The sequence below is a fragment of the Odocoileus virginianus genome, chromosome 25, assembly GCF_023699985.2.
Source record: "Odocoileus virginianus isolate 20LAN1187 ecotype Illinois chromosome 25, Ovbor_1.2, whole genome shotgun sequence".
Classification (NCBI taxonomy): domain Eukaryota; kingdom Metazoa; phylum Chordata; class Mammalia; order Artiodactyla; family Cervidae; genus Odocoileus; species Odocoileus virginianus.
Window position 1 is genome coordinate 6246721 of NC_069698.1, and position 26732 is coordinate 6273452.

General features: G+C 38.8%; 1 protein-coding gene across 8 annotated transcripts in view; it reads left to right on the forward strand.

Moving 5' to 3' along the window:
* CBLB (Cbl proto-oncogene B) overlaps positions 1–26732 on the forward strand; it is a 210177-nt gene that overhangs the window by 152065 nt on the left and 31380 nt on the right. For all 8 annotated transcript variants that reach the window (XM_020897518.2, XM_020897522.2, XM_020897523.2 and 5 more), the window contains 3 exons: positions 6275–6460; positions 8192–8557; positions 18365–18459. In XM_020897518.2, coding sequence (XP_020753177.1) covers positions 6275–6460; positions 8192–8557; positions 18365–18459 — 647 coding nt within the window. The remainder of the gene's footprint in view (positions 1–6274; positions 6461–8191; positions 8558–18364; positions 18460–26732) is intronic.

The window sequence follows — 26732 nt, forward strand, 5'->3', positions numbered from 1 at the left end:
CTCTTGAAGAATTTCCCAGTTTGTTGTGATCCACACAGTCAAAGGCTGTAGCATAGTCATTGAAGCTGAAGGAGATGTTTTTCTGGAACTCTCTTGTTTTTTCTATGATCCAACAGATGTTGGCCATTTGATCTCTTGTTCCTCTGCCTTTTCTAAATCCAGCTTGAAAATCTGGAAGTTCTCGGTTCACGTACTGTGGAAGCCTAGCTTGGAGATTTTTGATCATTACTTTGCTAGCGTGTGAGATGAGTGCAGTTTTCTGGTAGATTGAACATTCTTTGGGATTGCCTTTCTTTGGGGCTGAAATGAAAACTGTCCTTTTCCAGTCCTGTGGCCACTGCCGAGTTTCCCAAATTTGCTGACATATTAAGTGCAGCGCTTTAAAACCATCATCTTTTATGATTTGAAATAGCTCCAGAAAAATTTGAGAATAACTAAAATTAATATAAAGGGATGGAATCATTCAAATCAGCTAACCTATAACTTGAAAGGATGATGCCATCCTTCGTAGTTCTTACAGTTGCCTCTACATAAATGATTTTCTTTATACTGTACAATAAATTCTGTACAGTTAATTCTGTGTCCACATCCTACTTTCTACTTCCTACTTTCCTAGTTAATCTTTTCTAGCTTTCCATTTACTTGTTCTAACCTAATACAGTGGACAGAAAGAGATGCAGTGACTAAAAAGGATTTCATGTAAGCCTATGGCAAAAAGGATATGATCCTTTTAAGAAACCCTTGATTAGTATGTCTTTTTATTATACTAATTAGTTTTATTTATTCATTAGAAGATTAAAACCAGAAGTGCAGTAGTGAAGGTTCTTCTTTAAAAATAAAATTTCTGGTATTAAAAAATTTAAAAGACAAAGAAAAACTTTCTCACTACTGTTAAAACAGATTAGAGGTTCACTATCCTTTTATATAAAGAGCTCTTCTAAATCACTGAGGGGTAAATAAAAGAATATGATAGATAATGGGCGAAGAGTATAGCAGGAGTGGGCTTGTGAAGCTTTGTGTGAGACTTCTTTTCTTTTTAGACTTTCAAAGAGGAAGGGAAAAATATAATTGATTGACCTTTAATGTGACCATCTTCGAAAAATGTTTACAAATATTCACAGTTAGCATTTGAATTTTCCCAGCAATAAAAGTTAATACAAAATTTCCCTATTCTAGTTTCAGAATTGTTCATAGAGACAACAAAAAGGCTTCAGCAAAGAAAAAGGCATTCTTATCTAAAGGGCACTATTAGACTCTCTACTCTTACATGGGAATTTTACTGTGATTTAGGAGAACTCTGGAAAATGAATAAGTTATGGTAAATGTAGACCACATAATCAATAAAGATAAAAACATTTGTTTCTTCACTACTGATATACCCTCCATTATGACTAAGCCAACTTACACATACTATAATGCTTCAAAATAAATTAGTCTTTCAGGAGGACAGTATAAAATCACTTTGAGGGTCTAGCATTAAGTATTCTTAAGATTTGCTTCAGATTACATTCACAGAACTGTGGAGAGGGTACTTGTCTGCAGGTATCTTGATGTTCAGGATCAAGAACACCCCACATCTTGGTTTGGATGTCTGTCTGAGGATTTTCAGTATACTCACTTAATATCTTAACAATTCACCCAATTCAAATCAAGTACATCCCATTACCTAAACATACTAAGGATTTCAGTTCAGTTCAGTCGCTCAGTCGTGTCCAACTCTTTGTGACCCCATGAACCACAGCAGGCCAGGCCTCCCTGTCTGTCACCAACTCCTGGAGTTTACCAAAACCCATGTCCATCGAGTTGGTGATGCCATCCAACCATCTCATCCTCTGTCATCCCCTTCTCCTCCCGGCCTCAACATTTCCCAGCATCAGGGTCTTTTCAAATGAGTCAGCTCTTCGCCTCAGGTGGCCAAAGTATTGGAGTTTCAGCTTCAACATCAGTCCTTCCAATGAACACCCAGGACTGATCTCCTATAGGATGGACTGGTTGGATCTCCTTGCAGTCCAAGGGACTCTCAAGAGTCTTCTCCAACACCACAGTTCAAAATCATCAATTCTTCGGCACTCAGATTTCTTTATGGTCCAACTTTCACATCCATACACGACCACTGGAAAAACCGTAGCCTTGACTAGACAGACCTTTGTTGGCAAAGTAATGTCTCTGCTTTTTAATATTCTATCTAGGTTGCTCATCACTTTCCTTCCAAGGAGTAAGCGTCTTTTCACTTCATGGCTGCAGTCACCATCTGCAGTGATTTTGGAGCCCCAAAAAATAAAGTCAGCCACTATTTCCACTGTTTACCCATCTATTTGCCATGAAGTGATGGGACCAGATGCCATGATCTTAGTTTTCTGAATATTGAACTTTAAGCCAACTTTTTCACTCTTCCTCTTTCACTTTCATCAAGAGGCTCTTTAGTTCTTCTTCACTTTCTGCCATAAGGTTGGTGTCATCTGCTTATCTGAGGTTATTGATATTTCTCCCTGCAATCTTGATTCCAGCTTATGCTTCATCCAGCCCAGCGTTTCTCATGATGTACTCTGCATATAAGTTAAAGAAGCAGGGTGACAACATACAGCCTTGACGTACTCCTTTTCGTATTTGGAACCAGTCTGTTGTTCCATGTCCGGTTCTAACTGTTGCTTCCTGACCTGCGTATAGGTTTCTCAAGAGGCAAGTCAGGTGGTCTAGTATTCCTATCTCTTTCAGAATTTTCCACAGTTTGCTGTGATCTACACAGTTAAAGACTTTGGCATAGTCAATAAAGCAGAAATAGATGTTTTTCTGGAACTCTCTTGCTTTTTCAGTGATCCAGAGGATGTTAGCATTTGATCTCTGGTTCCTCTGCCTTTTCCAAAACCAGCTTGAACATCTGGAAGTTCACGATTCACATATTGCTGAAGCCTGGCTTGGAGAATTTTGTCCATTACTTTACTAGCGTGTGAGATGAGTGCAATTGTGCGGTAGTTTGAGCATTCTTTGGAATTGCCTTTCTTTGGGATTGGAATGAAAACTGACCTTTTCCAGTCCTGTGGCCACTGCTGAGTTTTCCAAGTTTGTTGACATATTGAGGGCATCACTTTCACAGCATCACCTTTTAGGATTTGAAATAGCTCAACTGGAATTCCATCACCTCCACTAGCTTTGTTTGTAGTGATGTTTCCTAAGGCCCAGTTGACTTCCCATTCCAGGATATGTGGCTCTGGGTGAGTGTGAGTGATCACACCATTGTGATTATCTGGGTCATGAAGATCTTTTTTGTATAGTTCTTCTGTGTATTCTTGCCACCTCTTCTTAATATCTTCTGCTTCTGTTAGGTCCATACCATTCTGTCCTTCATTGAGCCCATCTGTGCATGAAATGTTCCCTTGGTATCTCTAATTTTCTTGAAGAGATCTCTAGTCTTTCCCATTCTATAGTTTTCCTCTATGTCTTTACACTGATCACTGAAGCAGGCTTTCTTATCTCTCCTTGCTATTCTTTGGAACTCTGCATTGAATGGGTGCATCTTTCCTTTTCTCCTTTGCTTTTTCACTTCTCTTCTTTTCACAGCTATTTGTAAGGCCTCCTCAGACAGCCATTTTGTTTTTTTTGCATTTCTTTTTCTTGGGGATTTGGTATTGCTGAAATGTTAAATTAGTAATTAAAGCAGAAGTCAAGGTCTGATGGTAACAGTGGGCCGTTGACTCTGTCAGGATTCCCCTCCCTGTTCTGGGTAGTGAAGGAAGCGGGCAGATAGTTGTGGCAGAAAAGCGCATGGTGGAGCATAGATGTTCTTTGTGGTGAACGCACCTTGTTGTTTTTTCACTTGCTCAGTCACATCCGCCTCTCTGTGACCCCATGTGCTGCAGCGCACCAGGCTTCCCTGTCCTTCACTGTCTCCTGGAGTTTGCTCAGTCTTCATTGATGTCCACTGAGTTGACATTGCCATTCAACTGTCTCATATTCTGTTACCCCCTTCTCCTACGAATGGACCTAGCACTGAAAATTTTCTTTGCAAGTAACTGAAACAATGACATGCTCTGTATTCTGTGTGTGTGTGTGTTTGTATATGTGTAAAACTTACATACGATGAGTTTGTTTCTTGAATCTTTTTTTGTAAAGAATAATAACCAGATCAGTTTTGCTAGTTTTCAAATAATGTAATTTATCCTTAATGGGAATTGGGTAGAATTAGATGTCTGGTGACCTCTCCTGATCTGAGTTGCTACCGACTGTGATGCTTGTAGTTTGACATCAGGATTTTTTTCTGTTGTGTGATCAGTTTTGATTGGTTTTACTCCATCAGTTTCAAATTCATGACCATCTGAGGCTCCACGGCTTTTGGGGTCAAACTGTTGTTTTACTAATAAGAGTGACCTGCTGCATTAAAATCAGGTTATGCCTCTGTAGAGTTTCTACTTTTTCTCCTTCAATTAAATAACAGTTGAATGTTTTGCCTTATCACAAGGTAAGGGATATAAAAAAAGAATCATGAAATGAATAAAAAGAAAATGTTCTTAAAATTTACATGTGGTGCATCGACATTTATTGGCCTATTTTTCATTTATTTGGCAGAGTAGAGAGGCAGAGAATTGATAGTTTAGTGATGTTATGACAATATTCAGGTATACCTAAGGTATAATCTGGAAGCTTCTGCTTAGACATGCTTATTTTTAAAAAGCAAGTCCCGACTACTTTGATGTGGGCTTCACATAGTAACTTTCTGGCAGAGAGTAGAGTAAAGGAAAGGGTAGAAAAAGTAATTTTATAGTGTAGAAACCCTGACAGTCAGTGTCTTAACCAGGTAGTCAAGGTAAGCATCAATAGTGATGAAATCACATGGATAGTGTAGACCCTTGATGTGATGTCATTAAAGTGTTATTTGATCAACATGGCCTTCCTTTCAGTAACTCATAAGTCTAGTCTAGTCATGAGAAAAAAATCAAATGCCAATTTTAGTAAATTAAAAAAGAAAACCTCCCAGGATGTAACTTAGTGTGGATGTGAACACAGATTTATTATCTCAGTCAAGGACCTTTCTCACTGTTGCTGGAGTTGAAATTAAATTGACAGTTGACATTGACTGCTCTTATAAAGGTGAGTAATGTTAGGGGGAAAATGGCTAAAACACAAGCTTCAGATTTTTCATAAGTAGTCACACTAGGAAACAGATGAATATCAAAGCATGTTAGATTAATGTTAAGTATCAAGTGTAAGCCTAGATCTCCAAGTAAATAGGCAGTAAGTCAGCGTTGAAAAGAAAACCGCCTGGTGTTTCAGAATAGAATATTGTTTAATTAATTAGGATGACTTTTATATCAAATATGAAAATCAGGGTATGTCGGATGCGCACACGTACACACTCTTTCAAATTAGAAAGGGTTACATGAAAGTGAAGTTGCTCAGTCGTGTCCGACTCTTTGTGACCCCATGGATTGTAGCCTACCAGGCTTCTCCATCCATGGGATTTTCCAGGGAAAAATACTGGAGTGGGTTGCCCTTTCCTTCTCCAGGGGATCTTCCCGACCCAGGGATTGACCTGGGTCTCCTGCACTGGAGGCAGACACTTTACTTACTGAGCCACCAGGGAAGTGTGCATACATACATACAAATCAGAGTGCTTGTTGACGGCTTTTCGGTGCTCTTTCATCTACCAAATAACATGAAAACCCTGTAATGGTATAGAAATCTATCAGTGTTTTAGAAGTACAGAGTTTCCTAGGTTTAATTGTGTTTAAAGAAGAACATTTAACTTGAGGCTTTAATTTCCATGTGAAGACTTCGGGGGAAATATTTGGTCTTAAAGCTGTTTATTTTAAATATACAACTTAAAGAAAAAAAAACCTGTCTGATTTTATTCATTAAAGTAGATTATACATTAGATATTATACATACCTTATATGGAACAGAATGATTTGTACTCTAAACCAAACACCTAAGAAGATTCTATAACATGGATAACCAAGAGCAGTGTGCATCATTGCGTTGTGTGTTTCTGGAGACAGGTTTCTAGAAGAAGGCCTGCATTTGATTGTCTTAAAACTGCAATTCTGCTGCTTTTTTCCTAGGCAATATGTAGGAGAAACTAATCTGTTTATTCTTTACATGATACTGCCCTTGAGGGAAACATGTGTGCTGTTTCCATCTATTAATCAGAGTAAACTAAGTGAGTTTATTTTCACAGATGGTCAATGGCAGATACATTCTCAAAACCAAATGCTGTAAGAGCTGAAAGGTGCACACTCCGCACGTCACACAACGGCATCCTTCTCTTTTTGTGTCCTAGTGCACTGACAGGCAGAGCTCCCCCGTCACGTCTCCCGGATCCTCTCCCCTGGCTCAGAGAAGAAAGCCACACCCAGACCCTCTCCAGATCCCACATCTAAGCCTCCCACCAGTGCCTCCCCGCCTGGACCTCATTCAGAAAGGCATAGTTCGGTCTCCCTGTGGCAGCCCCACTGGCTCACCAAAGGTAAATCGTATTACTAGAAACACAGATAATAATTTTATGTGATGAGTATTGATTGCTCGGGTTTTTAAATCTCCATTAATCATATTTCTCACGCTCTCATTTATGAGCTACTTTGATGGGTCTCTCACGTGGTGTGTAGCAAACCCACGATCATATTCCTTGCCTTTATTACTGTTCACAGTTGCATAATTATTCAAAGAGAGCACATGATTGCTAAAATAAACAGTAGAGTAAGTATGGTTATTCTGTAAAATGGATTTAAAAGGTCATTATATGTATTAAAATAAATTGCATGTTCTTATTAAAATATTTTATACTCATTTTCATAGTGTCTTGACAAGAAAAATGTTATGGAAGTGTATTTGCATAAGGGCTTAGGATGTGATAAATTATCACCCATGTTTCAAGGTGACTCAGAAGAGGGAATTACATGTACCTTTTGTATATGAAGGAATTAGTTACAAAGAATTACAGTATTTGCAAAGTAATTATATTCCTCTTTAATATTAAAGACATAATTCTATCTGTACATTTAAGCCCACAGTTAATTTTAGTTCTGTGCAGATCTTTTTTTCCAAATTTGATAAGGGAATATTTTGCTTTATTAAATATAAGATTTTAAACATTAATCGCATTTGGTGACATGCTTTACAATGTAAAACTAGTTGGAGACACAGTGTTTTAGTAGTTCTGGATTTTTCTACATTACAATTAACACAGTTTTAAGATCATATTAAGACTTTTTAGGATGTTATTTAGTCAGAATTATGGAAACACAACACATTCCTTTTTTCTATGATATTTCCTAACAATAAAAGCACAAATCATTTGTCAGATGAACTGTGTAAATGAAAATAAAGCCTGTGAAAGTCACACAGATCAATTTAGCAGCTTATACCTTTATATTTCCATATAAGAATCAAACTGGCTTTTTTCCCCAAGGATCAATACAATGCAAGTAAAGTCTATACGTAACACTGCTCTATTATTTGTGATTTTTCATTCTTCCGGTGTGTGTTTGTGTATGCTCAGTCATGTCCGACTCCTTGCAGCCTCACGAACTATAGCCTGCCCAGGCTCCTCTGCCCATGGAATTTTCCAAGCAGGAAAACTGGAGTAGGTTACCATTTCCTTCTCCAGATCTTCCCCACCCAGGGATCGAACCTGCAAGGCCTGTGTCGGCAGGTGGATTCTTTACCACTAGCGCCACCCATGACTGGTAAAGAACCAGAGCACATCTTGCCCTTGTCAGCTGCTTTGTATTATAGAGGTGAAAACAAAAATAACAAAGCCAGCATTTTCTGTTTTTCAGAGATGTTGCAAATCAAGGTGTTCTTTTAAAAAGTAAGCAACAACTTCTTGATGGTATCTGCTGTCTCTCTTAAATCATAGAAACGTGCAAATAAAATACTTAATGACTCATTATTTTAATGTCGACTGGTCAGAATCATCATATAATTTTGATATTCTGCTGCTTTTTTTCCTGTAGTCCTTATAATCCTAAATTTTGAGTTTATATGTTCATTTTTTACAAAGAAATCTTAATGAGACATATTTGAGTTTTTCATAATTTTTTAAACTTTCATTAATTGGTGATAAAAGAAACTCATTAAAAGAAGGCACAGGAATCTAAGAAAGCTCTATTATGGCTTAGAAAACAAAAGCAATAATAGTCTGGAAGGTATTTCAGTGCATGAAACATCTTTTCTTTTTTCCTCTGTGTTTCTTCAGTCTTCTCCTTGCATGGTGAGAAAACAAGATAAACCACTCCCAGCCCCACCACCGCCCTTAAGAGACCCTCCTCCCCCTCCACCCGAGAGGCCTCCCCCAGTGCCCCCGGACAACAGACTGAGCCGTCACATCCATCACGTGGAAAGCGTGCCTCCCAGAGACCAGCCCGTGCCTCTTGAAGCCTGGTGCCCGCGGGACGTGCTGGGGACTAATCAGTCGGTGGGATGTCGCCTCCTTGGGGACGGCTCCCCGAAGCCTGGAATCACGGCGAGTTCCAATGCAAACGGAAGGCATAGTCGGATGGGCTCTGACCCAGTGCTTCTCCGGAAACACAGGCGCAATGATGTGCCTTTAGAAGGAGCCAAGGTAAGAAATACACAGAGCAGAAGCTACACAGCCTGCTCATAATCTTCTGATAGGAAGTAGTATAAAAGGTTGGGTGGTGCGTTTTTGTGTCTAGAGTGACATTTCCCTGCAGGTCTTTGATTATCTGCAAGTTATAAAAATCAGAAGCTCATTAAAACTTGAACCTAAAAGAAGTCAGGAAAAAGAGTCTAAGTAATGATTTAGTTTTCATAGGAAGATACTAGACAATTTGCCAGAAGTTTAGTATACCTTCTCTTACTTCATCTGCAGGATATTTTCCCATTAATAAATTGTCATGGGAGAATCAGCACTTTTTTTTAACTTTTCTGAAAAAAAGGAAAAAGTGTGGGAAAGTGTGTTAGTCGCTCAGTTGTGTCTGGCTCTGTGACACCATAGACTGCAGCCTACCGGGCTTCTCTGTCCATGGAATTCTCCAGGCAAGGGTACTGGAGTGGGTTGCCATTCCCTTCTCTGAGGGATCTTCCTAACCCAGGGCTTGAACCCAGGTCTCCTGCATTGCAGGCAGACTCTTTACTGTCTGAGCCAGCAGGAAATCCCAACTCTTCTAGTTCCATCTAATTTGAAAAAAAGTTGTCTTGTTAATAGCATATCGTTAATCAGTCACTGGAATTATTGTTGCCTGGGGAGAGTGCCCCTTAGACAGGTCAGTTGAACTTCTCACCTACATCAAAACACCAAGTTTCCTAGTTCACTGTTACAGGGCGAGCTCTTTCTCTATAATACTGAAAGAGACCCTTAACACATATGAGTTTTAACACGCTGTATATTACCACTGTCAGTTATATGTACAGGAAAGAATTTAAGCACACAGGAAACCAAAGAGGCAACAGCAGAAATCAGTGCGTTCAGACCCCTTAGCGGGCCCTTGGCAGAGCTGTCCTGTCATATTTCCTGGTATCTGCTTCCATGGTATTTTTGACTCTGGGATTAGATTGTCACCATCTGCCTTCAGCTGCAGAAGGCTTTGCCTCTTTTGAAGATTGTAATGTTAAAGTGTTCCTAGCTCCTTTGATCTTAAATTGTTATTTTAGGGGAGTAGACTGTTCCTTCCAGATAATAGTTAGTAGTGGGTGAGTTAGTCAAGAAACAAGTGTGAAAAATGGCTTGTACTAAATTCCTGTGTGTATGTGCACAACGTGTGTGCATGCACATGTGTGAAGGAACACTTTGTATTAGTTTGTATTAGTTTTCCTAAGAATTAAATATTGTTAGAGTGGCCCGGATAGCAGGAGTCAGGACTGCCTGCTCTGGCACTCAGAGCGAAGGGGAGGAGCAGTGACAGTCTGTAGGAAGCTTCGTTCGAGTTCCCGTTGGCGCCTTCCGCCTTTCATCTGTTACAAATATGAAGATCTGCAAAGGTTTTCTCCAAGGTCGTGTGAAGGTGATGTCAGTGGAAGAGATAGCACTTGTAAAAGCATTGTTATAGTGTGTTCTCTAAAAATGGAGACTTTATCCTCAAAAGTTATGTTTCTACAACCTGGAATCTTGGTCAGAATGACTTGTCTTTTTTTCCAGTGATTGCCTCCCCCCCTTTAGTCTCTATTACTTTTCATTCATACATGGTCACACTTGACTTCAGGAGAATGTTCAGACAAGCTCTGACATGAATAGTTATATCTTAGCAACATATTACAATTTATTTCCTGAATGAACTTGAGAAATACTTAAAATATAATAATTATACTGTCCAGTTCCTTGAAGACCTCTTGTTTCAGGGTTTTTCTTAGATAATATGTTACAGAACCTTAACACTAATATAATCTTGCCCTTCTAAGCCCTAGAACATAGGCTATTATGAATGGTGGTGGTTTTTTAAAGTAGGGTTATAATTGCTTAGGTTATAGGTAGGGAGTTTTATTTTATTACAGTAACTGTAGGTATAAAAACTTTAGGTATAATAGTGGTTTCAGCTATAAAGGCTCCTTTACATGTTTTCTCTGTGATCTTTCATGCCCTGCTCTTTGATACATATTAATATCCCAGACGACATTGATTAAGTTGCAAACTTTCCCTCTTATTGAAAGCTGAATCTATTTAGTTCTATCTAAATAATCCTAATTAAAATTCTTTAGGGTCTAATCTCATATGTTGTGTGTATCAGCAGTGCAGTGCTTATAGTCTCAAAGTTAATTACATGTTACAACTAGACTGAATATTTTAACCCAAACTAGACATCTAAGATTTCTCATTTCAGTCTAGTTGTTTGACTTTTAAGGCAGATTATGAAGAAGGCTTTATATATGATGTATTAAATGCCATAAAACAGAGCATGTCTGCCCTTAGTCTCCTTTTTTATTATCTTTTTAAGGAAACAGTTCCACTTTGGTAGGCCACAGAACGTGTAACAGCTGACAGAAAGTAGAAAAAGCCTAATTCTTTTCTTTTCACTGTTGGGAGACGTGAGTCTGACTTCAGCAGATGGAAAACTTGAGTCCATCTAGAATCCTGTAGTTGGTTTCTGCATGACCTTGGATTGGAGTTTGTTTCTCATCTTACATCTTTGTAGTTCCTCAATCCAGACTGATTTAATTATTTAATATATATTTGTGAATACTTTCTACATGCAAGACTTTGCAAGTGATCAGGATAACCAGTTTCCCAGTGTTCTCTCTCCTTTCAAATTTAACAAAGTGTTTTTGTAGAGGAATATCTGTTCAGCTGTTTTAGGCAGAAGTAAAAATGATAAGGCAAATCTGATAGCTGCATTTTAACAAAAAATCTGACCAACACAGATCAATCATGCTGTGGAATCAGGCCTGAATTTTACTTCCTGCTCTAGAACTTGCTGGCTTTATGTGTATAAGCAACTTACCACATCCTTGCCCCTAATTCCACTTACTTCCCTTACTTTATGAAATGAACCAATAATAGTACCTCATTTCTAGGGGAATAGTTATCTATTCCCTCCAGATATCTAAATCTCCATATCCCTTGGTTCTGGAATAAAACCAGACTAGGTAGGGAGTTCATTTTCATCTACCGTAATTCTCCTTACTTTTGTTTTAATTTAAAACCAAAATTATCACCTCCTTCTCCCCTTCCCCTCTCCTCCTCTTCAGCATAGTCCCTACTGAGCGTCCACGGGCATCGGTACTGGTTGTGAGCGATTGCAGTGCTGAAACCCATGGTGGGGTGACGGCGCGCGTGCCTGCTGGAGTCGGCGGTGGGCAGGCTTCAGGCAGGGGAGGGCTTGGAGGAGGAGGACGATCCTGGTACACTAACAGTAGGAGAGTTGGGTTTTTTTGTTTTTTTTTTTTAATGTATTGTTCCAACACTGGCTTTCAGCCAAAAGTAGAATGTTAATTTTTTGTGTGTTTAAAATAGGATTTTTTACTCTTTTAGACAAGCAGTCATTATACACAGGTAGTCACAGTAAGAGGGAGACAAAGAAGGGATGAAGGAGAATTATTTTGATTTAAGAAGACTCATATATTAATGAAAATGCTAAGTGTTACAGTGCATTCTCACCCTGCATACATTGTGTGCATCTTTTAAAAACTGTTTTTAAAAACATATTATCCTGGGAATAAAGGGTGTAGGGACTTAGATACTTGGAGGCTGATGTGTTATCTTCATATAACCCATCAGTGTCTCCAAAGGTAAGAAAATATGTTTTTGTGTCAGATAGTAGCAACTATCATTTAGACTTGTTTTATTAAAGGAAATGTCTCAAATATCATCTTCCCTTTTTAAAGATAGGAAAACTTAGATGAGTTCTAAAAGCTTAAAACTGAGTGTACACATGGATCACCACAGAGGGAATTCAGAAAGCTGAACATTCTGTAAATGCAGTGAGGACTGCCTCCCCTTCGTCGCTCGTCCCTGCCGTGTGCCAGCCCCGTCATCCATTAGAACTATTTGCACTTTTTATTTGCATCTTCACTAGATAAATGGTGACGGCAGCAAGGATAAATTAAATGCTAATTGCTCTTTTTGCTACCTGTGGAGAGCTCTAAGGGGAGAAAAGCCCTCTAATTCATGGTTAAAACCGAGCGCAAGGATGTTCTGTGACTTTCATTTACTCCCCGTTCTCTCCCCCTCCCACCTAGTGTAATCAAGTTAGCGAAGGTACTGCTTTCCTTTTAACATGAAACTTGCAAGCTAACAGTTATGAGGTTGCTTTATTTTATTGATATGAGATTTCTTTCCTAGGGGACTGTTTCTATTCCCTCAAATTCCAGCCACATTATAAACCTATTCCTTAATTCATATTATGTTGGCTAGATATTTGTTTATTATTGCTGGTTTGTTTCTTTTAATTATCTGAGGTGAAAATATTTGTACTAAAATGTTTTAAGATATTGGGAACTTGAAATGTATCTGCTTATGTATAGATACTGACACTGTGTCCAACTGTCTTTATTTGTTCCTCTTAAAAGATTAAGAATGCTACTGTTTCTTATATGGTTAAACACTATCTCTGACTTGTCATGTTACTTCAAGTGACATCATTCTAAAATGACCCTATGCACAAGAATCTGTTGAAGATACTGCTAGATAAACACATGGAATGATTCCTCTTTTTGATATGTGGCTTTTGCTATTTTGGTACAGAGGCACATGTTTATAAGAATGACCTTAAACTTATCTGTGAATCTCAAGTGTCGTCTTTCAGAAAATATGTCTTCTGTGTACAGTGTTTCAGCTTTAACCTAATGTTGTTGGAGGATAAATTATAGCAGTGTTTTCAGTTTGGTACACGTGTGGGTTTACATGTGTGGGATGGGGAAAAGGAGATTGTGTCTCAGACTTTGAATGTTAAAAAAGCTTTTTCTTAATTGTGCTGGCATTATCACAATAGTATCTTCCCTACATCTTGAGGACCCCAAATGCTTTAACATTAATTTGTAGGCAATATCTGAGCCATGAGAAAACATTTCACACTTCAAAGTTAGGATGAAAGGCATGTAGAAAAACATGAATTTTAATATTTATTAAAATATTAATAAAATATTAATTTTGAGGCATGTAGAAAAATGTTCATCTAGAGTAACCTAGAGTTGATAATAAATTTTGTGATAACCCAGATTATACTTCTTCCACAAGTATAAGTTCCCCTTAATAAGTATTCTTATTCCTTCAACCTCTTTGAGTTAAATGAGTAGGATATTCAAGATACTGAGGAGAATACAAAAGAGATCAAGCAGAGTCTCGTGAGGATGAGACAGATACACAGTTACCTAACAGATGCGGCACAGGAGAAGCATCTAGAAAATACAGTGTGGGATCTCCAAGGGGGGGAAATATTCTAACTGAGACGCAGGGTAGAAGGACTAAAGAAAGTGTGCAAGAGAGCCGCTAGTGATTGACACTAGAAGATCAGCAGGTGCTGTTTGTGGAGACAGGACAGGGAGGGCAGCATGTGAGTGGGAATGTAAGCGCAGTGCAGGAAGTGGATGTTGGACAGACTGCAGTGCATGCAGAGTGAGCACAGTAGGTCACGCTGTGGCGGTGAAGACTGGAGGCAGTTACGGAGGGCCTCATATTCTGTACTATGTCATCTTTAACTTGGTAGGCAGGACAGTGCGTTTAAAGCTTTCCTGGCACAGGAGTGATAGGATCAGAATGATTTTGTTGTTGTTCAGTCGCTCAGTTGTGTCTGACTCTTTGTGACGCCATGGACTGCAATACACCAGGCTTCCCTCTCCTTCATCGTCTCTCAGAGTTTGTTCAAATCCATGTCCATTGAGTCAATGATGTTATCTGACCATCTCATCCCCTCTCATCCCCTTCTCCTCCTGTCCTCAATCTTTCCCAGCATCAGGGTCTTTTCCAGTGAGTGGGCTCTTTGTATCAGGTGGCCAAAGTATTAGAGTTTCAGCTTCAGCATTGGTCCTTCCAAGGAATATTCAGGGTTGATTTCCTTTAGGATGGATTGGTTAGACATCCTTTCTATCCAAGGGACTCTGAAGAGTCTTCTCCAGCACCAAAGTCCAAAAGCATCAATTCTTCAGTGCTCAGCTTTCTTTATACTCCAACTCTCACATCTGTACATGACCACTGGAAAAATCATAGCTTTGTCTAGACGGACCTTTGTTGACAAAGTAATGTCTCTGCTTTTTAATATGCTCTCTAGGTTGGTCATAACTTTCCTTCCAAGGAGCAGAGGTCTTTTAATTTCATGGCTGCAGTCACCATCTGCAGTGACTATGGAGCCCAACAAAATAAAGTCTCTCACTGATTCCATTGTTTCCCTATCTATTTGCCATGAAGTGATAGGATCAGATGCCATGATCTTAGTTTTCTGAATGTTGAGCTTTAAGCCAACTTTTTCACTCTCCTCTTTCACTTTCATCAAGAGGCTCTTTAGTTCGTCTTCACTTTCTGCCATAAGGGTGGTGTCATCTGCATATCTGAAGTTATTGATATTTCTCCCAGCAATCTTGATTCCAGCTTTTGAGTCAACCAGCTTGGTATTTTGCACGATGTAGCCTGCATATCAGTTAAATAAGCATGGTGACAATATACAGCCTTGATGTACTCCTTTCCCAATTTTGAACCAGTGTGGTGTTCATGTTTGGTTCTAAGCGTTGCTTCTTGACCTGCATATGGATTTCTCAGGAGGCAGGTCAGGTGGTCTGGTATTCCCAGCTCTTCAGGAATTTTCCACAGTTTGTTATGGTCCACAGAGTTAAAGGCTTTAGTGTAGTCAATGAAGCAGAAGTAGATGTTTTTCTGGAATTCTTTTGCTTTTCCATGGTCCAGTGGATGTTGGCAATTTGATCTATTCCTCTGCCTTTTTCTCAGTCTGGCTTGTACATCTGGCAGTTCTCAGGTCGTGTACTGTTGAAGCCTAACTTGAAAAGATTTTGAGTGTCACCTTGCCAGCGTGTGAAATGAATGCGTGTGCGGTAGTCTGAGCATTCTTTGGCACTGCCCTTCTTTGGGGTTGGAATGAAAACTGACCTTTTCTAGTCTTGTGACCACTGCTGCGTTTTCCAAATTGGCTGGCATATTGAGTGCAGCACTTTCACAGCATCATCTTTTAGGATTTGAAATAGCTCAGCTAGAATTCCATCACCTCCACTAGCTTTGTTCGTAGTGTTACTTCCTAAGGCCCACGTGACTTCACACTCCAGGATGTTGGCTCTAGGGGAGTGACCACACCATCATGGTTATCTGGGTCATGAAGACCTTTTTGTACAGTTCTTCTTGTATTCGTGCCACCCCTTTTAATCTCTTCTGCTTCTGTTAGGTCCTTACTGTTTCTGTCCTTTATTGTGCCAATTTTTGCATGAAATGTTCTCTTGGTGTCTCCAGTTTTCTTGAAGAGATATCTAGTCTTTCCTATTCTATTGCTTTCTTCTGTTTCTTTGCATTGTTCACTTAATAAGACTTTCTTATCTCTCCGTGCTGTTCCTTGGAACTCTGCATTCAGATGGGTGTATCTTTCCTTTTCTCCTTTGCCTTCGCTTCTCTCCTTTTCTCAGCTATTGGTAAGGCCTCCTCAGACAATCATCTTATCTTTTTGTATTTCTTTCTCTTGGGGATGGTTTTGGTCACTGCCTCCTGTAGAGTGTTACATGGGTACTCTCTCAGATCTGACCCCTTGAAACTGTTTGTCACCTCCAAATAGAGGAGATGACAGAATGTTTAAGTTAGTATTAATAAGCATGTCACATGGAATTGTAGTAAATATGTGACAGTGAGCTAGGAAGGCAGAAGAGAGAGAAGTTTTATTAGCTGACAGTTAAAAGCTGAATCAAGGAGATTTCTGTGTGAACTGCTTCGGTTGATACTGTCAACTTACACATATGAGGAGTTGTTGTTTTCTCCTGTCTGCCAAATGCTTTACAGATTTCCAGAGGACTTAATGTATTTATTTTTAGCTCGAGAAGTTGTAACTTACTGCACTCTTTCAGTAGTTTTAAATGAAATGATTTTGTCTAATGAAATTAGGAGCAGGTGGGAACATAGAGTTCAGAATGAAATAATATTAAATCTGGCCATCCAGCCACTTTAGATAAACAGAAATACAAACATCACTTTAGTATCTGCATTTTTAGGTCCTTTACTATTTACACACACGTATAATCTATTAATAAGCAGTCAGTATTCATTTGCACTCTACTATGTGTAAAGCATTGAAGGAATGTCCTATAAAATGAGGAAATCAGTCTTTGTCCCAAAAAAAAACCTCATGTGGAATACAATAGAAACTTTTATTCCCATAGTTCCCTTTTATAATTGTTGAAATTTTACTAGGTGTCAACAATACATTAGGTACTTGCTCCTATTAAAACAAATAATTGCATGTAAACCTACATGACATTTTCCAGAATGAATTTTAAATGTATTTATGACAGAAACATCACAGAGTTTTGATTGCAGAAATTTTACATTGTATCCATTTTGGCAACAGTTAATTGCCCAGAACTCCAATTAAGAGTGACTTTATATGCCTGTTATACAATGAGCATTTGTGGTTTGATACATGTATTTGTTGGTTCAAAGGGATTTTTTAATGTTTAAAGTTTCTCACTGATCTGTACAAAAATTAATGTCGGCTTAGAAATTTCTTGTCCTAGAAAATCTAAAAAACTCTACCTTGTTCTGTTGTTTGGTCCATAGTTAAAAACCTATGATAAAATTAAAGATATATTGATATTTTTATCATAGTTCATCTCTAGTATACTGAATGTAATGAGAAATCAAAAACTAGCGTAGGACTTTTTTTTTAGGGTGATGGCTTAAATGATATAAAGTTTATATTGTGTAGCTTTGAATTGCAAACAATGATATGTTTCAAATGGATTCTTTAAACATGTTCCTTTTCTTACGTTGACACGGGTAAATGTGGCTGTTTCACTTCTAAAGCTTCAACATCATTCTAGAACATTGAGGCGGGGGAAACAAATTGGTAGGTTACTCACTGGGTTATCTAGAACTATTCAAATTACATCACATCCTTTTTGCCACAAATTAGCCTATGCCATTTGTAGATGAACTAATAAATAGTTTGGGAGAGAGCTTCATGAGAAAATCCTAATCATTACTTACGGGTCTAAAATATGTTTCATCTGTCTTTTCAAGGTTCTTCTTCTTTTTTCTTTTAAATTGCTTTAATCACATTGTTGGATTAGTGAAGAGCAGCTGTTAGCTCCCAGACTGTCACTGAGCAGCCTGCAAATCAGAATTCCCGAGTTCTGAGTAGTTAAACGCTGGCGGTTGTAGCTTACGAGCAAGGTAACAGTTCTGGTTTGTGTTGTTCACGCACTGAAGACTGCATTTAAAATTGCTTGCTCTTTGAAAGCCAGACCAGATCTCTAATTGCTAGTAGTGCTGAAGCTTCGACCTTGAAAGAACAAAGGCGTTTCTGATTATACTCCTTTGTGATTTTGTCAAGAACTTTAGAAACGTCCTGTTAACCCCAGAGAGGTATAATTTATTTGGGAGGAATTGAAACAAGATTTGCACCCAGTGCTACTTTTTTCCCCTTATTAAATCCTTACAGAGAGTGCTAACTTTTCACCAAAAACTCATCATGTCTGGAAACTTTGACTACTTATTTATCTAGTTAATCTGTATCTGATTTATAGAAACTGTAGCATCTCCCCTCAGGATGAGTATCATGCTGTATTTTATTTTTCCACCTAACTTGGTAGTATTTTGGGTGGTGGCAGATAATCACTATGGTGCTTCTAAGTAAATTACATGATATTTCACTTGTTCAAATAAGCTGAAATGATATATTCTTTTCAAAATTACAGAACATCCAAGAGCAGCTATTGTTTTAAGATCCTCCAGAAGTTAAAATTCTAAGCTAACCCTTTGATTGCCTTTCAGGTCTTTTCCAATGGTCACCTGGGAAGTGAAGAATACGATGTTCCTCCCCGGCTTTCTCCTCCCCCTTCCGCTGCCACCCTTCTCCCCAGCATCAGGTAAGTGTTTCTGGATTTGGAGATCAATTTCCCATGCATAAAGTTGCTGTCCGGAGTGGTTCAGAGGTTCTCAGTACAGGAAGTGCAGGGTGACTAGAAGTGTGTTGATGACAATAAACCAGCTGGCTTTTTAAAGTGAAGTGACAGAAATCAGATCCTTTCTGATTCTTTGCTGATAATTACAGCATTTTTGAGACCTACCTGCACTCTGAGATTCCACAGAAACCAACAGAGAGAAAGCGAAGTCTTCCCTTCATACAGACCGAGGCTCCGGCAGCACAGTGCTGTCCTCCCCACCCCTGTCTCTTCCTCATAGGCGTCACATTTATGCCAGCTTCCCAGTTTGACATCATAAAATGATGTTTGGTTCCTCCAGTTTTCTCACTTTCTCAAATCCATTCAGCCACCCATCCCTGTTGATTGTTCTTTTGAGTTTTTCATATTCAGCTCATCTTCCCCATTGCACTAGTTTTGGCTTATAACAGGCCAGCTAAAATAGCCTTCTCCCTGATCTCAGAATTAACATCAGTGGATTTTAAAGCTAGAAAAATTAGTTTAACCAGGTGTCTTATTTGAAAAATAGGGACACAAGAAGCACATCAGATAGTTAAGTGATAGTGTCTACCCAGATAAAACCTGGATAAAACCAAATCTCCTGATTGCCATTCTCCTCCTCCTCATATTAAATCCAGCTGCTTGTCTTCTGTCCAATATATTTTATTCACATAGCTGATTTAATTTAAATTCTGCTTTCCAAAAATCACTTTCCTACTCAAAACCCAACATTGTTCTTTCTTTCCTTCTAAATTAATTCTGTGCTCTCCTGCTATCAGCAAGATCCACAGAATTCTACTCAACTAAAAATATTGTTCAGGAATTCCTAATGCTTGCCCTCTAATCTTGTCTTGATTTTTTTTTCTGGTGTTGTGCATCCATACAGTACCCTCCTATGCACTAAATTTTCAGAATCTTTATTCTCAAGATCCACGTCTCAGGCTCTACTGCTTTATGAAAACTTGTGAGACTTCTGTTATAGTGATGATAAAAAGACTGAATCTCATTCCTCTTCCTCCTCAACTTTATTTTCTACACATTTAATTATGAACTTTACTGTTTTCTGATATTAAAGTGCCTCTTCATAATAAAAAGATTATAAGGTTTTAAGGGCAAAAACTTTTCTTGTAATCTCTGCTTTTCCCTTAATACCTTACAACAGTCGTTACTTAGTGAGTATACTAAGAATGCTTCTTGCTTAACACTATCATCTGCCAAGTCCCTCATTTCTAGTTGAACGTCTTCGAGCATCTTCACTCCTTCCTCTGCTGATCACTGAATGCAGAAGAACAATAAGCTAGATTCCATGCTTGCATGTTAAGTCATTTTAGTTGTGTCCGACTCTTTGCAACTTCATGGAGTGTAGCCCGCCAGTTTCCTCTGTCCATGGGATTCTCTAGGTAAGCATACTAGAGTGGGCTGCCATTTCCTCCTTCAGGGGATCTTCCTGACCCAGGGATCGAACCTTCATATTCTGTATTAGCAGGCAGGTTCTTTACTACTAGCACCGACTGGGAAGTCCATACCACCTCCCAAGAAATTTACAATATGCTTTAAAATAAAGTTAACATACATAAAATCACAAGAGAACATCATGCAATAAATTGTATGAATCTAACTTCTTAGTTTTTGTATATGCTTGGAGAAGAGTCCATTACAGACTGTGTAAGTCAAGGATGTTTTCAGAGAGGTTGGGAATTTACTGGGTCATGGAGGATGAGCACAGTTGGGAAGGGGTGTCCGTGAGGACAAGCAAAAAGTGTGGCATTGACATCAGTTAGGGGACAGTGGGGAGCTGAGCTACTGGACCATTCTCCAGGGGCCACTTTGCCTGGAGCTGCCAGATATGTAGCAGACACGGAAGTTAGAAGCAAATAGACATAGTCTGTGTAGTAGACTCTACATCAGTAATAACATATAATATTATAGCCCCAAATGAACTCTGGATATATGTGTATATAATTAAAACATCTAAGCTCAATTACCTCTAATTCAGAGAGCATCAGAAAATTGAAGTACATGAAATCTGGCTACAATTAGAGATTAAAATTTTGCATTCTGTTTTTTAAATTCATATTGGCAAATGGGATAAAAGGCAGAGGTTACAGTTTGCTTCATTTACATTTAATATGAAGTGCTTGTTTTTCCTATAAATGAAGAACAACAAATTCATAGTCAACTGCATTTAATTGATATTTTTCTAACATTTCATTTTGTATATGTAGGTGGATATATTTTTGTCCCATTTACTCTTGATATTTTTTCCCTCAGAAACAATGTAGCCGCTTTACTTAACAGAAAAATACTTTAAGGGTGCATCCTTGATAGCAAATTAATTTCCTATTTTGCATGCTGCAAATTAACCATAGTTCAAATTCCGTGTTGGCTTTTAATAGCATGCTTATGTCTCCGTTTTACTATTTACTCTGACATATGGTTAGCAGTTATTCATTGTAGAAAATATGGAAAATATATAAAGAAAGGAAAAAATGGAACAGATACATAAATACAAGGATATACATACCCCAGATGTCAGTGCCCATAGTTTTAGCATTTGACTTTTTTTTACTTTTTTACGTGATTTAGGTTATATTGTAGAGATACTTTCTTGCTGTCCTTTGTCGATATTTTAATAAGCATTTTTCTTAATTATTTATGCTATCCTGCATTTATTATGAAACCAGGATGGAATTCTGAAGTGAACATTAAAATATTAATAAAATCAGACTTAGGGGTGACTAGATGAGGTGACTCCAGTATCAAGTATTTGTCTATCTTTCAGCAAGGTAACTTCTCTGAGCCTCACTTTCTCCATCTGATCTGTTTATCTTAAAGGGATCTGTTTATCTTAAATGATCTCAAATCCTTTGGGCTTCCCTGGTAGCTCGGTAAAAAATCCTGCCTGCAATCCAGAAGGCACAGGTTCAATCCCTGGGTCAGGAAGATCTCTTGGCAGAGGAAATGGCAACCCACTCTAGTATTCTTCCTTGGATAATCCCATGGACAGAGAAGCCTGGCAGGCTACATAGTCAATGGGGTTACAAAAGAGTCAGATACAATTTAGCAACCAAACAAAATTAAATCCTTTAGAGCTTCAACTTTTTAGGTTCCATGCAGTGGTTTTCTAAGAGAAAGTTATCTAAAGTATTAATTACAAATGCACACTTGACAACTTGAATGTTCATTTTTAGTTAGTTGGTTGTATCCCATTTTTGAAGCCAGTGTAAATTGGATTACTGCTCTGGGTTTTTTTATTTGCTTGCTTTGTTTTTGGTTATTTCAGCTTCATTTGAGTGTATAACCAGAGTACAATGAGTGTAGATTCTCAGCTTTGGAGGGTTGTAGAATAGAGGTCTTAGCAAAATGCCACGCAGTGACACAGGGATGTTGGATCTTCAAGTCCATTTCCATGTTGGTGTCTTAGTGCTTTGCTCAAAATTAGGCCAAAGCCAACTAACAGATTGCTACCCAACATAGGGGCTTCCCTGCTGACTCAGATGGTAAAGGACTTACCCAACACAGACCTCTGACAGCCCTCCCACTTGTTGAAAGCCCCAGTGGTGAATTCAGTAATGTCAAACCTGGTATCTACTTTTAAATCTATACTGTGTTACTAATATTTACTGAAGTGTAACTGTCAAATTACTTGATGTTACTCTGATCCCCATTATATTGCTGGAAGAGGTTACTTTCTTGTAAAACAGTATGATTATAATTTTGTGACTTTTATGGTGTAATTTATCTGGTGACCTAGAATATATAATTAATTTTTAAAATGCATTCTTGTAAAAGTAGGCTGGAACTACTAGTGTCTGTGTGCTTAGCCGCTCAGGCCTGTCCAGCTCTTCGACTCCATGGACTGCGGCCCAGCAGGTTCCTCTATCCCAGGCAAGAACACTGGAGTGGGTTGCCATGTCCGCCTCCAGGGGGTCTTCCCAGCCCAGGGATTGAGCCCAGGTCTCTTCCCTCGGTGGATTCTTACTGTCTGAGCCAGCAGGGGAGCCCAAGAATACTGGAGGGCGTAGCCTGTCCCTTCTCCAGGGAATCTTCCCAACCCAGGAATTGAACCGGGGTCTCTGCATTACAGGCAGATTCTTTAGCAGCTGTGCTACCAGGGAAGCCCAACTAGTGTGTATTATAGATTTACTGATTTTTTTTCCTTAAATGTTTCTATTTAAGATGATTGACACTCAGCTATAAATTCTTAAATAAATGCTTGTAATGTGGGTAATTGTAATTTAGGGGGAGAAGGAAAAATTTATGAAGATTCTTTTCATTGTAATGTCAGGTTTTATCTTGGGATAATTTGATTTTTCAAAATTAAATGAAACCTGAAACAGTTAAAAATATTTATTTCACTTTACACAAGATGTTGATGGCCAATAAGCAAAGGCATTATTATGGGTATTAATGGAATAATTACTTCAGGTAAGATGATGGTCTGAAATGCTGAGGAATATAATTTTTTAAAAGAATATTCTTTTTGTTTCTTGTCTTTTATAAACAGACCTTTTGTACTTTTGAACTTACTAAGCTCTACACAGAATTTTAAATACACATGTGTATTTTAAATACACATGAATCAATATTACTTCATAGTTTTTAGAAAAGGGTTTTTGTTGTTGGAGGTGGTGGTGTTGATCATTGTTATAGATTTTTTCTAAACAGATAAGGTCCTAATGTTTTCAGTTCAGATCAGTCACTTAGTCGTGTTGGACTCTTTGCGACCCCACGAATCGCAGCACGTCAGGCCCCCCCGTCCATCACCAACTCCTGGAGTTTACTCAAACTCATGCCCATCGAGTTGGCGATGCCATCCAGCCATCTCATCCTCTGTCGTCCCCTTCTCCTCCCGCCCCCAATCCCTCCCAGCATCAGTATCTTTTCCAATGAGTCAGTTCTTCACATCAGGTGACCAAAAGTATTGGAGTTTCAGCTTCAGCATCAGTCCTTCCAATGAACACCCAGGACTGATCTCCTTCAGGATGGACTGGTTGGATCTCCTTGCAGTCCAAGGGACTCTCAGGAGTCTTCTCCAGCACCACAAACACCGCAGCTCAAAGAGCTCAATGAATGCAGAAGACAAGTTTTGCCTTCCTATTGCATTTTCACTCAGTGGCATGTACTGACTGGAGAGTCAGAGTCAACAAGATAAAGTCCCACCCTCGCTGGAATCTGTGCTCTAGTTAGGGAGAACAGCAAGTAAGCAAATAACCGTAGTATACTGTCCGGTTGTGGTAAGTGCTGGAAGGAAAAGTAAACCAGGAAGGAGATTAATAGTGATGGGAAGGTTTGTATTTTGGTTGAGGTCATCAGGAAAGGTAATACTGAACAGAAACCTGAGAGAAGGCAGTGAGCCATGAGGCTGTCAGCGCGAAGAGCATAAAGGGTTAGAACTCAGGTACAGATCAGCGAGGCAGGCGACTGCCTTGGCTATCTGGAGAAAGAGCAAGAGGAACAGGAGGGCTGGGGCGGAGTCAGAGCCCGGAGCCAGGTCAGACGCTGCCGTTAAGGCCGGGAGAGGACTGCGGTGGGCCAGGTTTTAGGAGCCATTGAGGCTGTTGATCAGTGCTGTGACTTGATGCTGGTTTGTGTGTTTAAAGAGTTTCGCTCGGGCTGTGTGAACTGTCTTCAGGACAGCAGAAGTGGGAGCAGAGAGACCAGTGAGTGTAGCCGTCTGATGCGGTGAACCAGTAAGAGATGGCCAGGGCTTGGATCAGGCTGATGGCGATGGAGTTACGTGGCCCACCTTGGGTTGTGTTTTGATCCAACAGTACCTGTTAATAAATTGGATGTCTGTGAGGTATGATAAGTCAGGGATGATTCTTACATAGGTTTTTTTTGTTCAAGAAACCGAGTGAATGGGTTGGTGTCATTTATCAGATGGAGGGAGATTGGAGAAGGAGCCAGGTGTGGGTAGGGGGCAAAGGTGGCAAATTTAAGACTTAAAGATTTGTTGAGTTTCAGGTGCTGATTACACACACACGTCCAAGTAGTGATGCTGAGGGGACAGTTGGACATACTATCGAAGCTTTAAACTTTATATTATGTATAAGCAAATTCATGGGAGAAGGGATATTTTTGTTTTGTTTTGCTTTGTTTTGACTAGGGAGTGAAGAACAGAGAAGAAATTACTAAGCCACAGGAGCTATTAAAGCAAACATCACGTTGTAATTTTTAAAAACTTAAGGGAAAGACACTTGATGGAAATTTTTTCATCCTATATATGATGCATACCAGGCTTCATTGTTTATAGCTAACCACAAGAGAGCAGGAAAACATGTTCTGTTATTGTTCACTTGAGGGTCTATGAAGACAGCATGCATGTCACTTTTACCTTAATCCTGTTTATGTTTAATGATAAGAAATTAATTTCATTGATTTACAGATAAGATGGTAGAAAACTTTAGATGGAAGATCAAGATGTAATTAACAGCTATTCTTTTCTTAACCATAGTGAATGAATAGTGATGCTCTCTTGTTAATTTTTGAACCTGCTTTTATTCAAGTAAAAATATTTTCAATATTTGCCAAGATGAGGCATTAGCATTGTTTCTTTTTTGTTTGCTTTACCTTGGGTGGATGGGAAGGTGCAGTGTTATTGAAGATGGCAGTTCTTTGTAAGTTACCATTGACCTAATATATAAAGGATGGTATGGAATGGGTCCTTTTCAGTTCGTTCACTGTGATTGCTGTGGCATTCTCTCATTGATGTATTATGTAGAAATGCGTGTGCATTTGGTTTTGACCTACTGATACAACTCAGTATTTAAAACTCAGACTTTATTTTTTCTGCATATTCCTATTGATTTATAAATTTTGTTCATATCTCCTGCAAAGCAGCTTGACCATCCTAACATGTTTTTTAATATTTTGTGGTGGATCCCTAAAACCTACTTGTTGGCACAGTTATGAAAATAATTGAGGGCTGCAAGTATATCATTTTAAACTAGTCTCAACAGAAAGAGAATATGTGGAAAAGGTAAAAACCACTATGGGTATTACCTTTCTACTTTTTATTTTAGTTTTATAATATCTAAATTCATACAGTATTGTAATCTCTCTCTCTCTCATCCTTTGTGGGGAAAATCACATTTGGAGGATGGCTATAATCTGGGAGTGGGAGTGCCACTAATTTCACTAATCTTTCATTTTCTCTGAGTAAAAGCTAAGATGAAAACTGGTATTAACATTAATCCCAGTAGTCTGACAGATTTACTTGTAATTTACTATACAACTGATTTATGCTCACAAATAATTAGAAGCCTTAGTCAGAAATGTGAGCCACTACATTCTATTTAAATATACAATCTAAACTATATTCCTCATACTGTCTTTTTTTTGTCCCACAGAGGCATAATTTATCATATATTCTCCATTCCGCCATGAATATATTGATCTGTTCATAGAAAAGGCATGTGGTTAGAATGAGATTTTTATTTTCACATTAAGTACAGGCATCTTGACATATTCCACCATATTCAAACATTTCTTGTTTCAGTCAACATTTCTCTGTAGGTGCAAATAGAATTAGGTAAGTGATTTGAAAGCCACTGGGCTTCCCTGGTGGCTCAGAGGTTAAAGCATCTGCCTGCAATGCAGGAGACCTGGGTTCGATCCCTGGGTCGGGAACATCCCCTGGAGAAGGAAATGGCAACCCACTCCAGTACTCTTGCCTGGAGAATCCCATGGATGGAGGAGCCTGGTGGGCTAAAGTCCACGGGGTAGCAAAGAGTTGACACGACTGAGCGACTTCACTTTCACTCTTCACTTTTCACTTTTTCAGGGATATTAAGCATGTTTGTTTGTGAAAGATGCCTATCTGCAATATCTTAAATGAGTCAAAGTGAATTTATGAGCTTTAAATGAAAATTTTCCAGTTGTTAAAGCATAATTTTCATACAGTACAATTCACCCTGCTTTATTAGTGTACAGTTTTGGGAGTTTTGGCAAATTCTGAGTCATGTATTCACTACCACAGTTCAGAACAGTTCCTTACTCCAAAAAAATCCCCCAGGCCCTGTGTCAACTTCTTCCATTACCCAAACCCTTGGAAATTATCAATCTGATTTGTGTCCATATAGTTTCGCTTTTTCCAGAAGGTCATATAAATAGAATCATACAGTTAGTTATAGTTTCTTTTGAGTTTGGCTTCTTTCTACTTAACTTAGCACAGGGAATCTGACATTCATCCAAGCTGTCAAGCGTATCAATAGTTT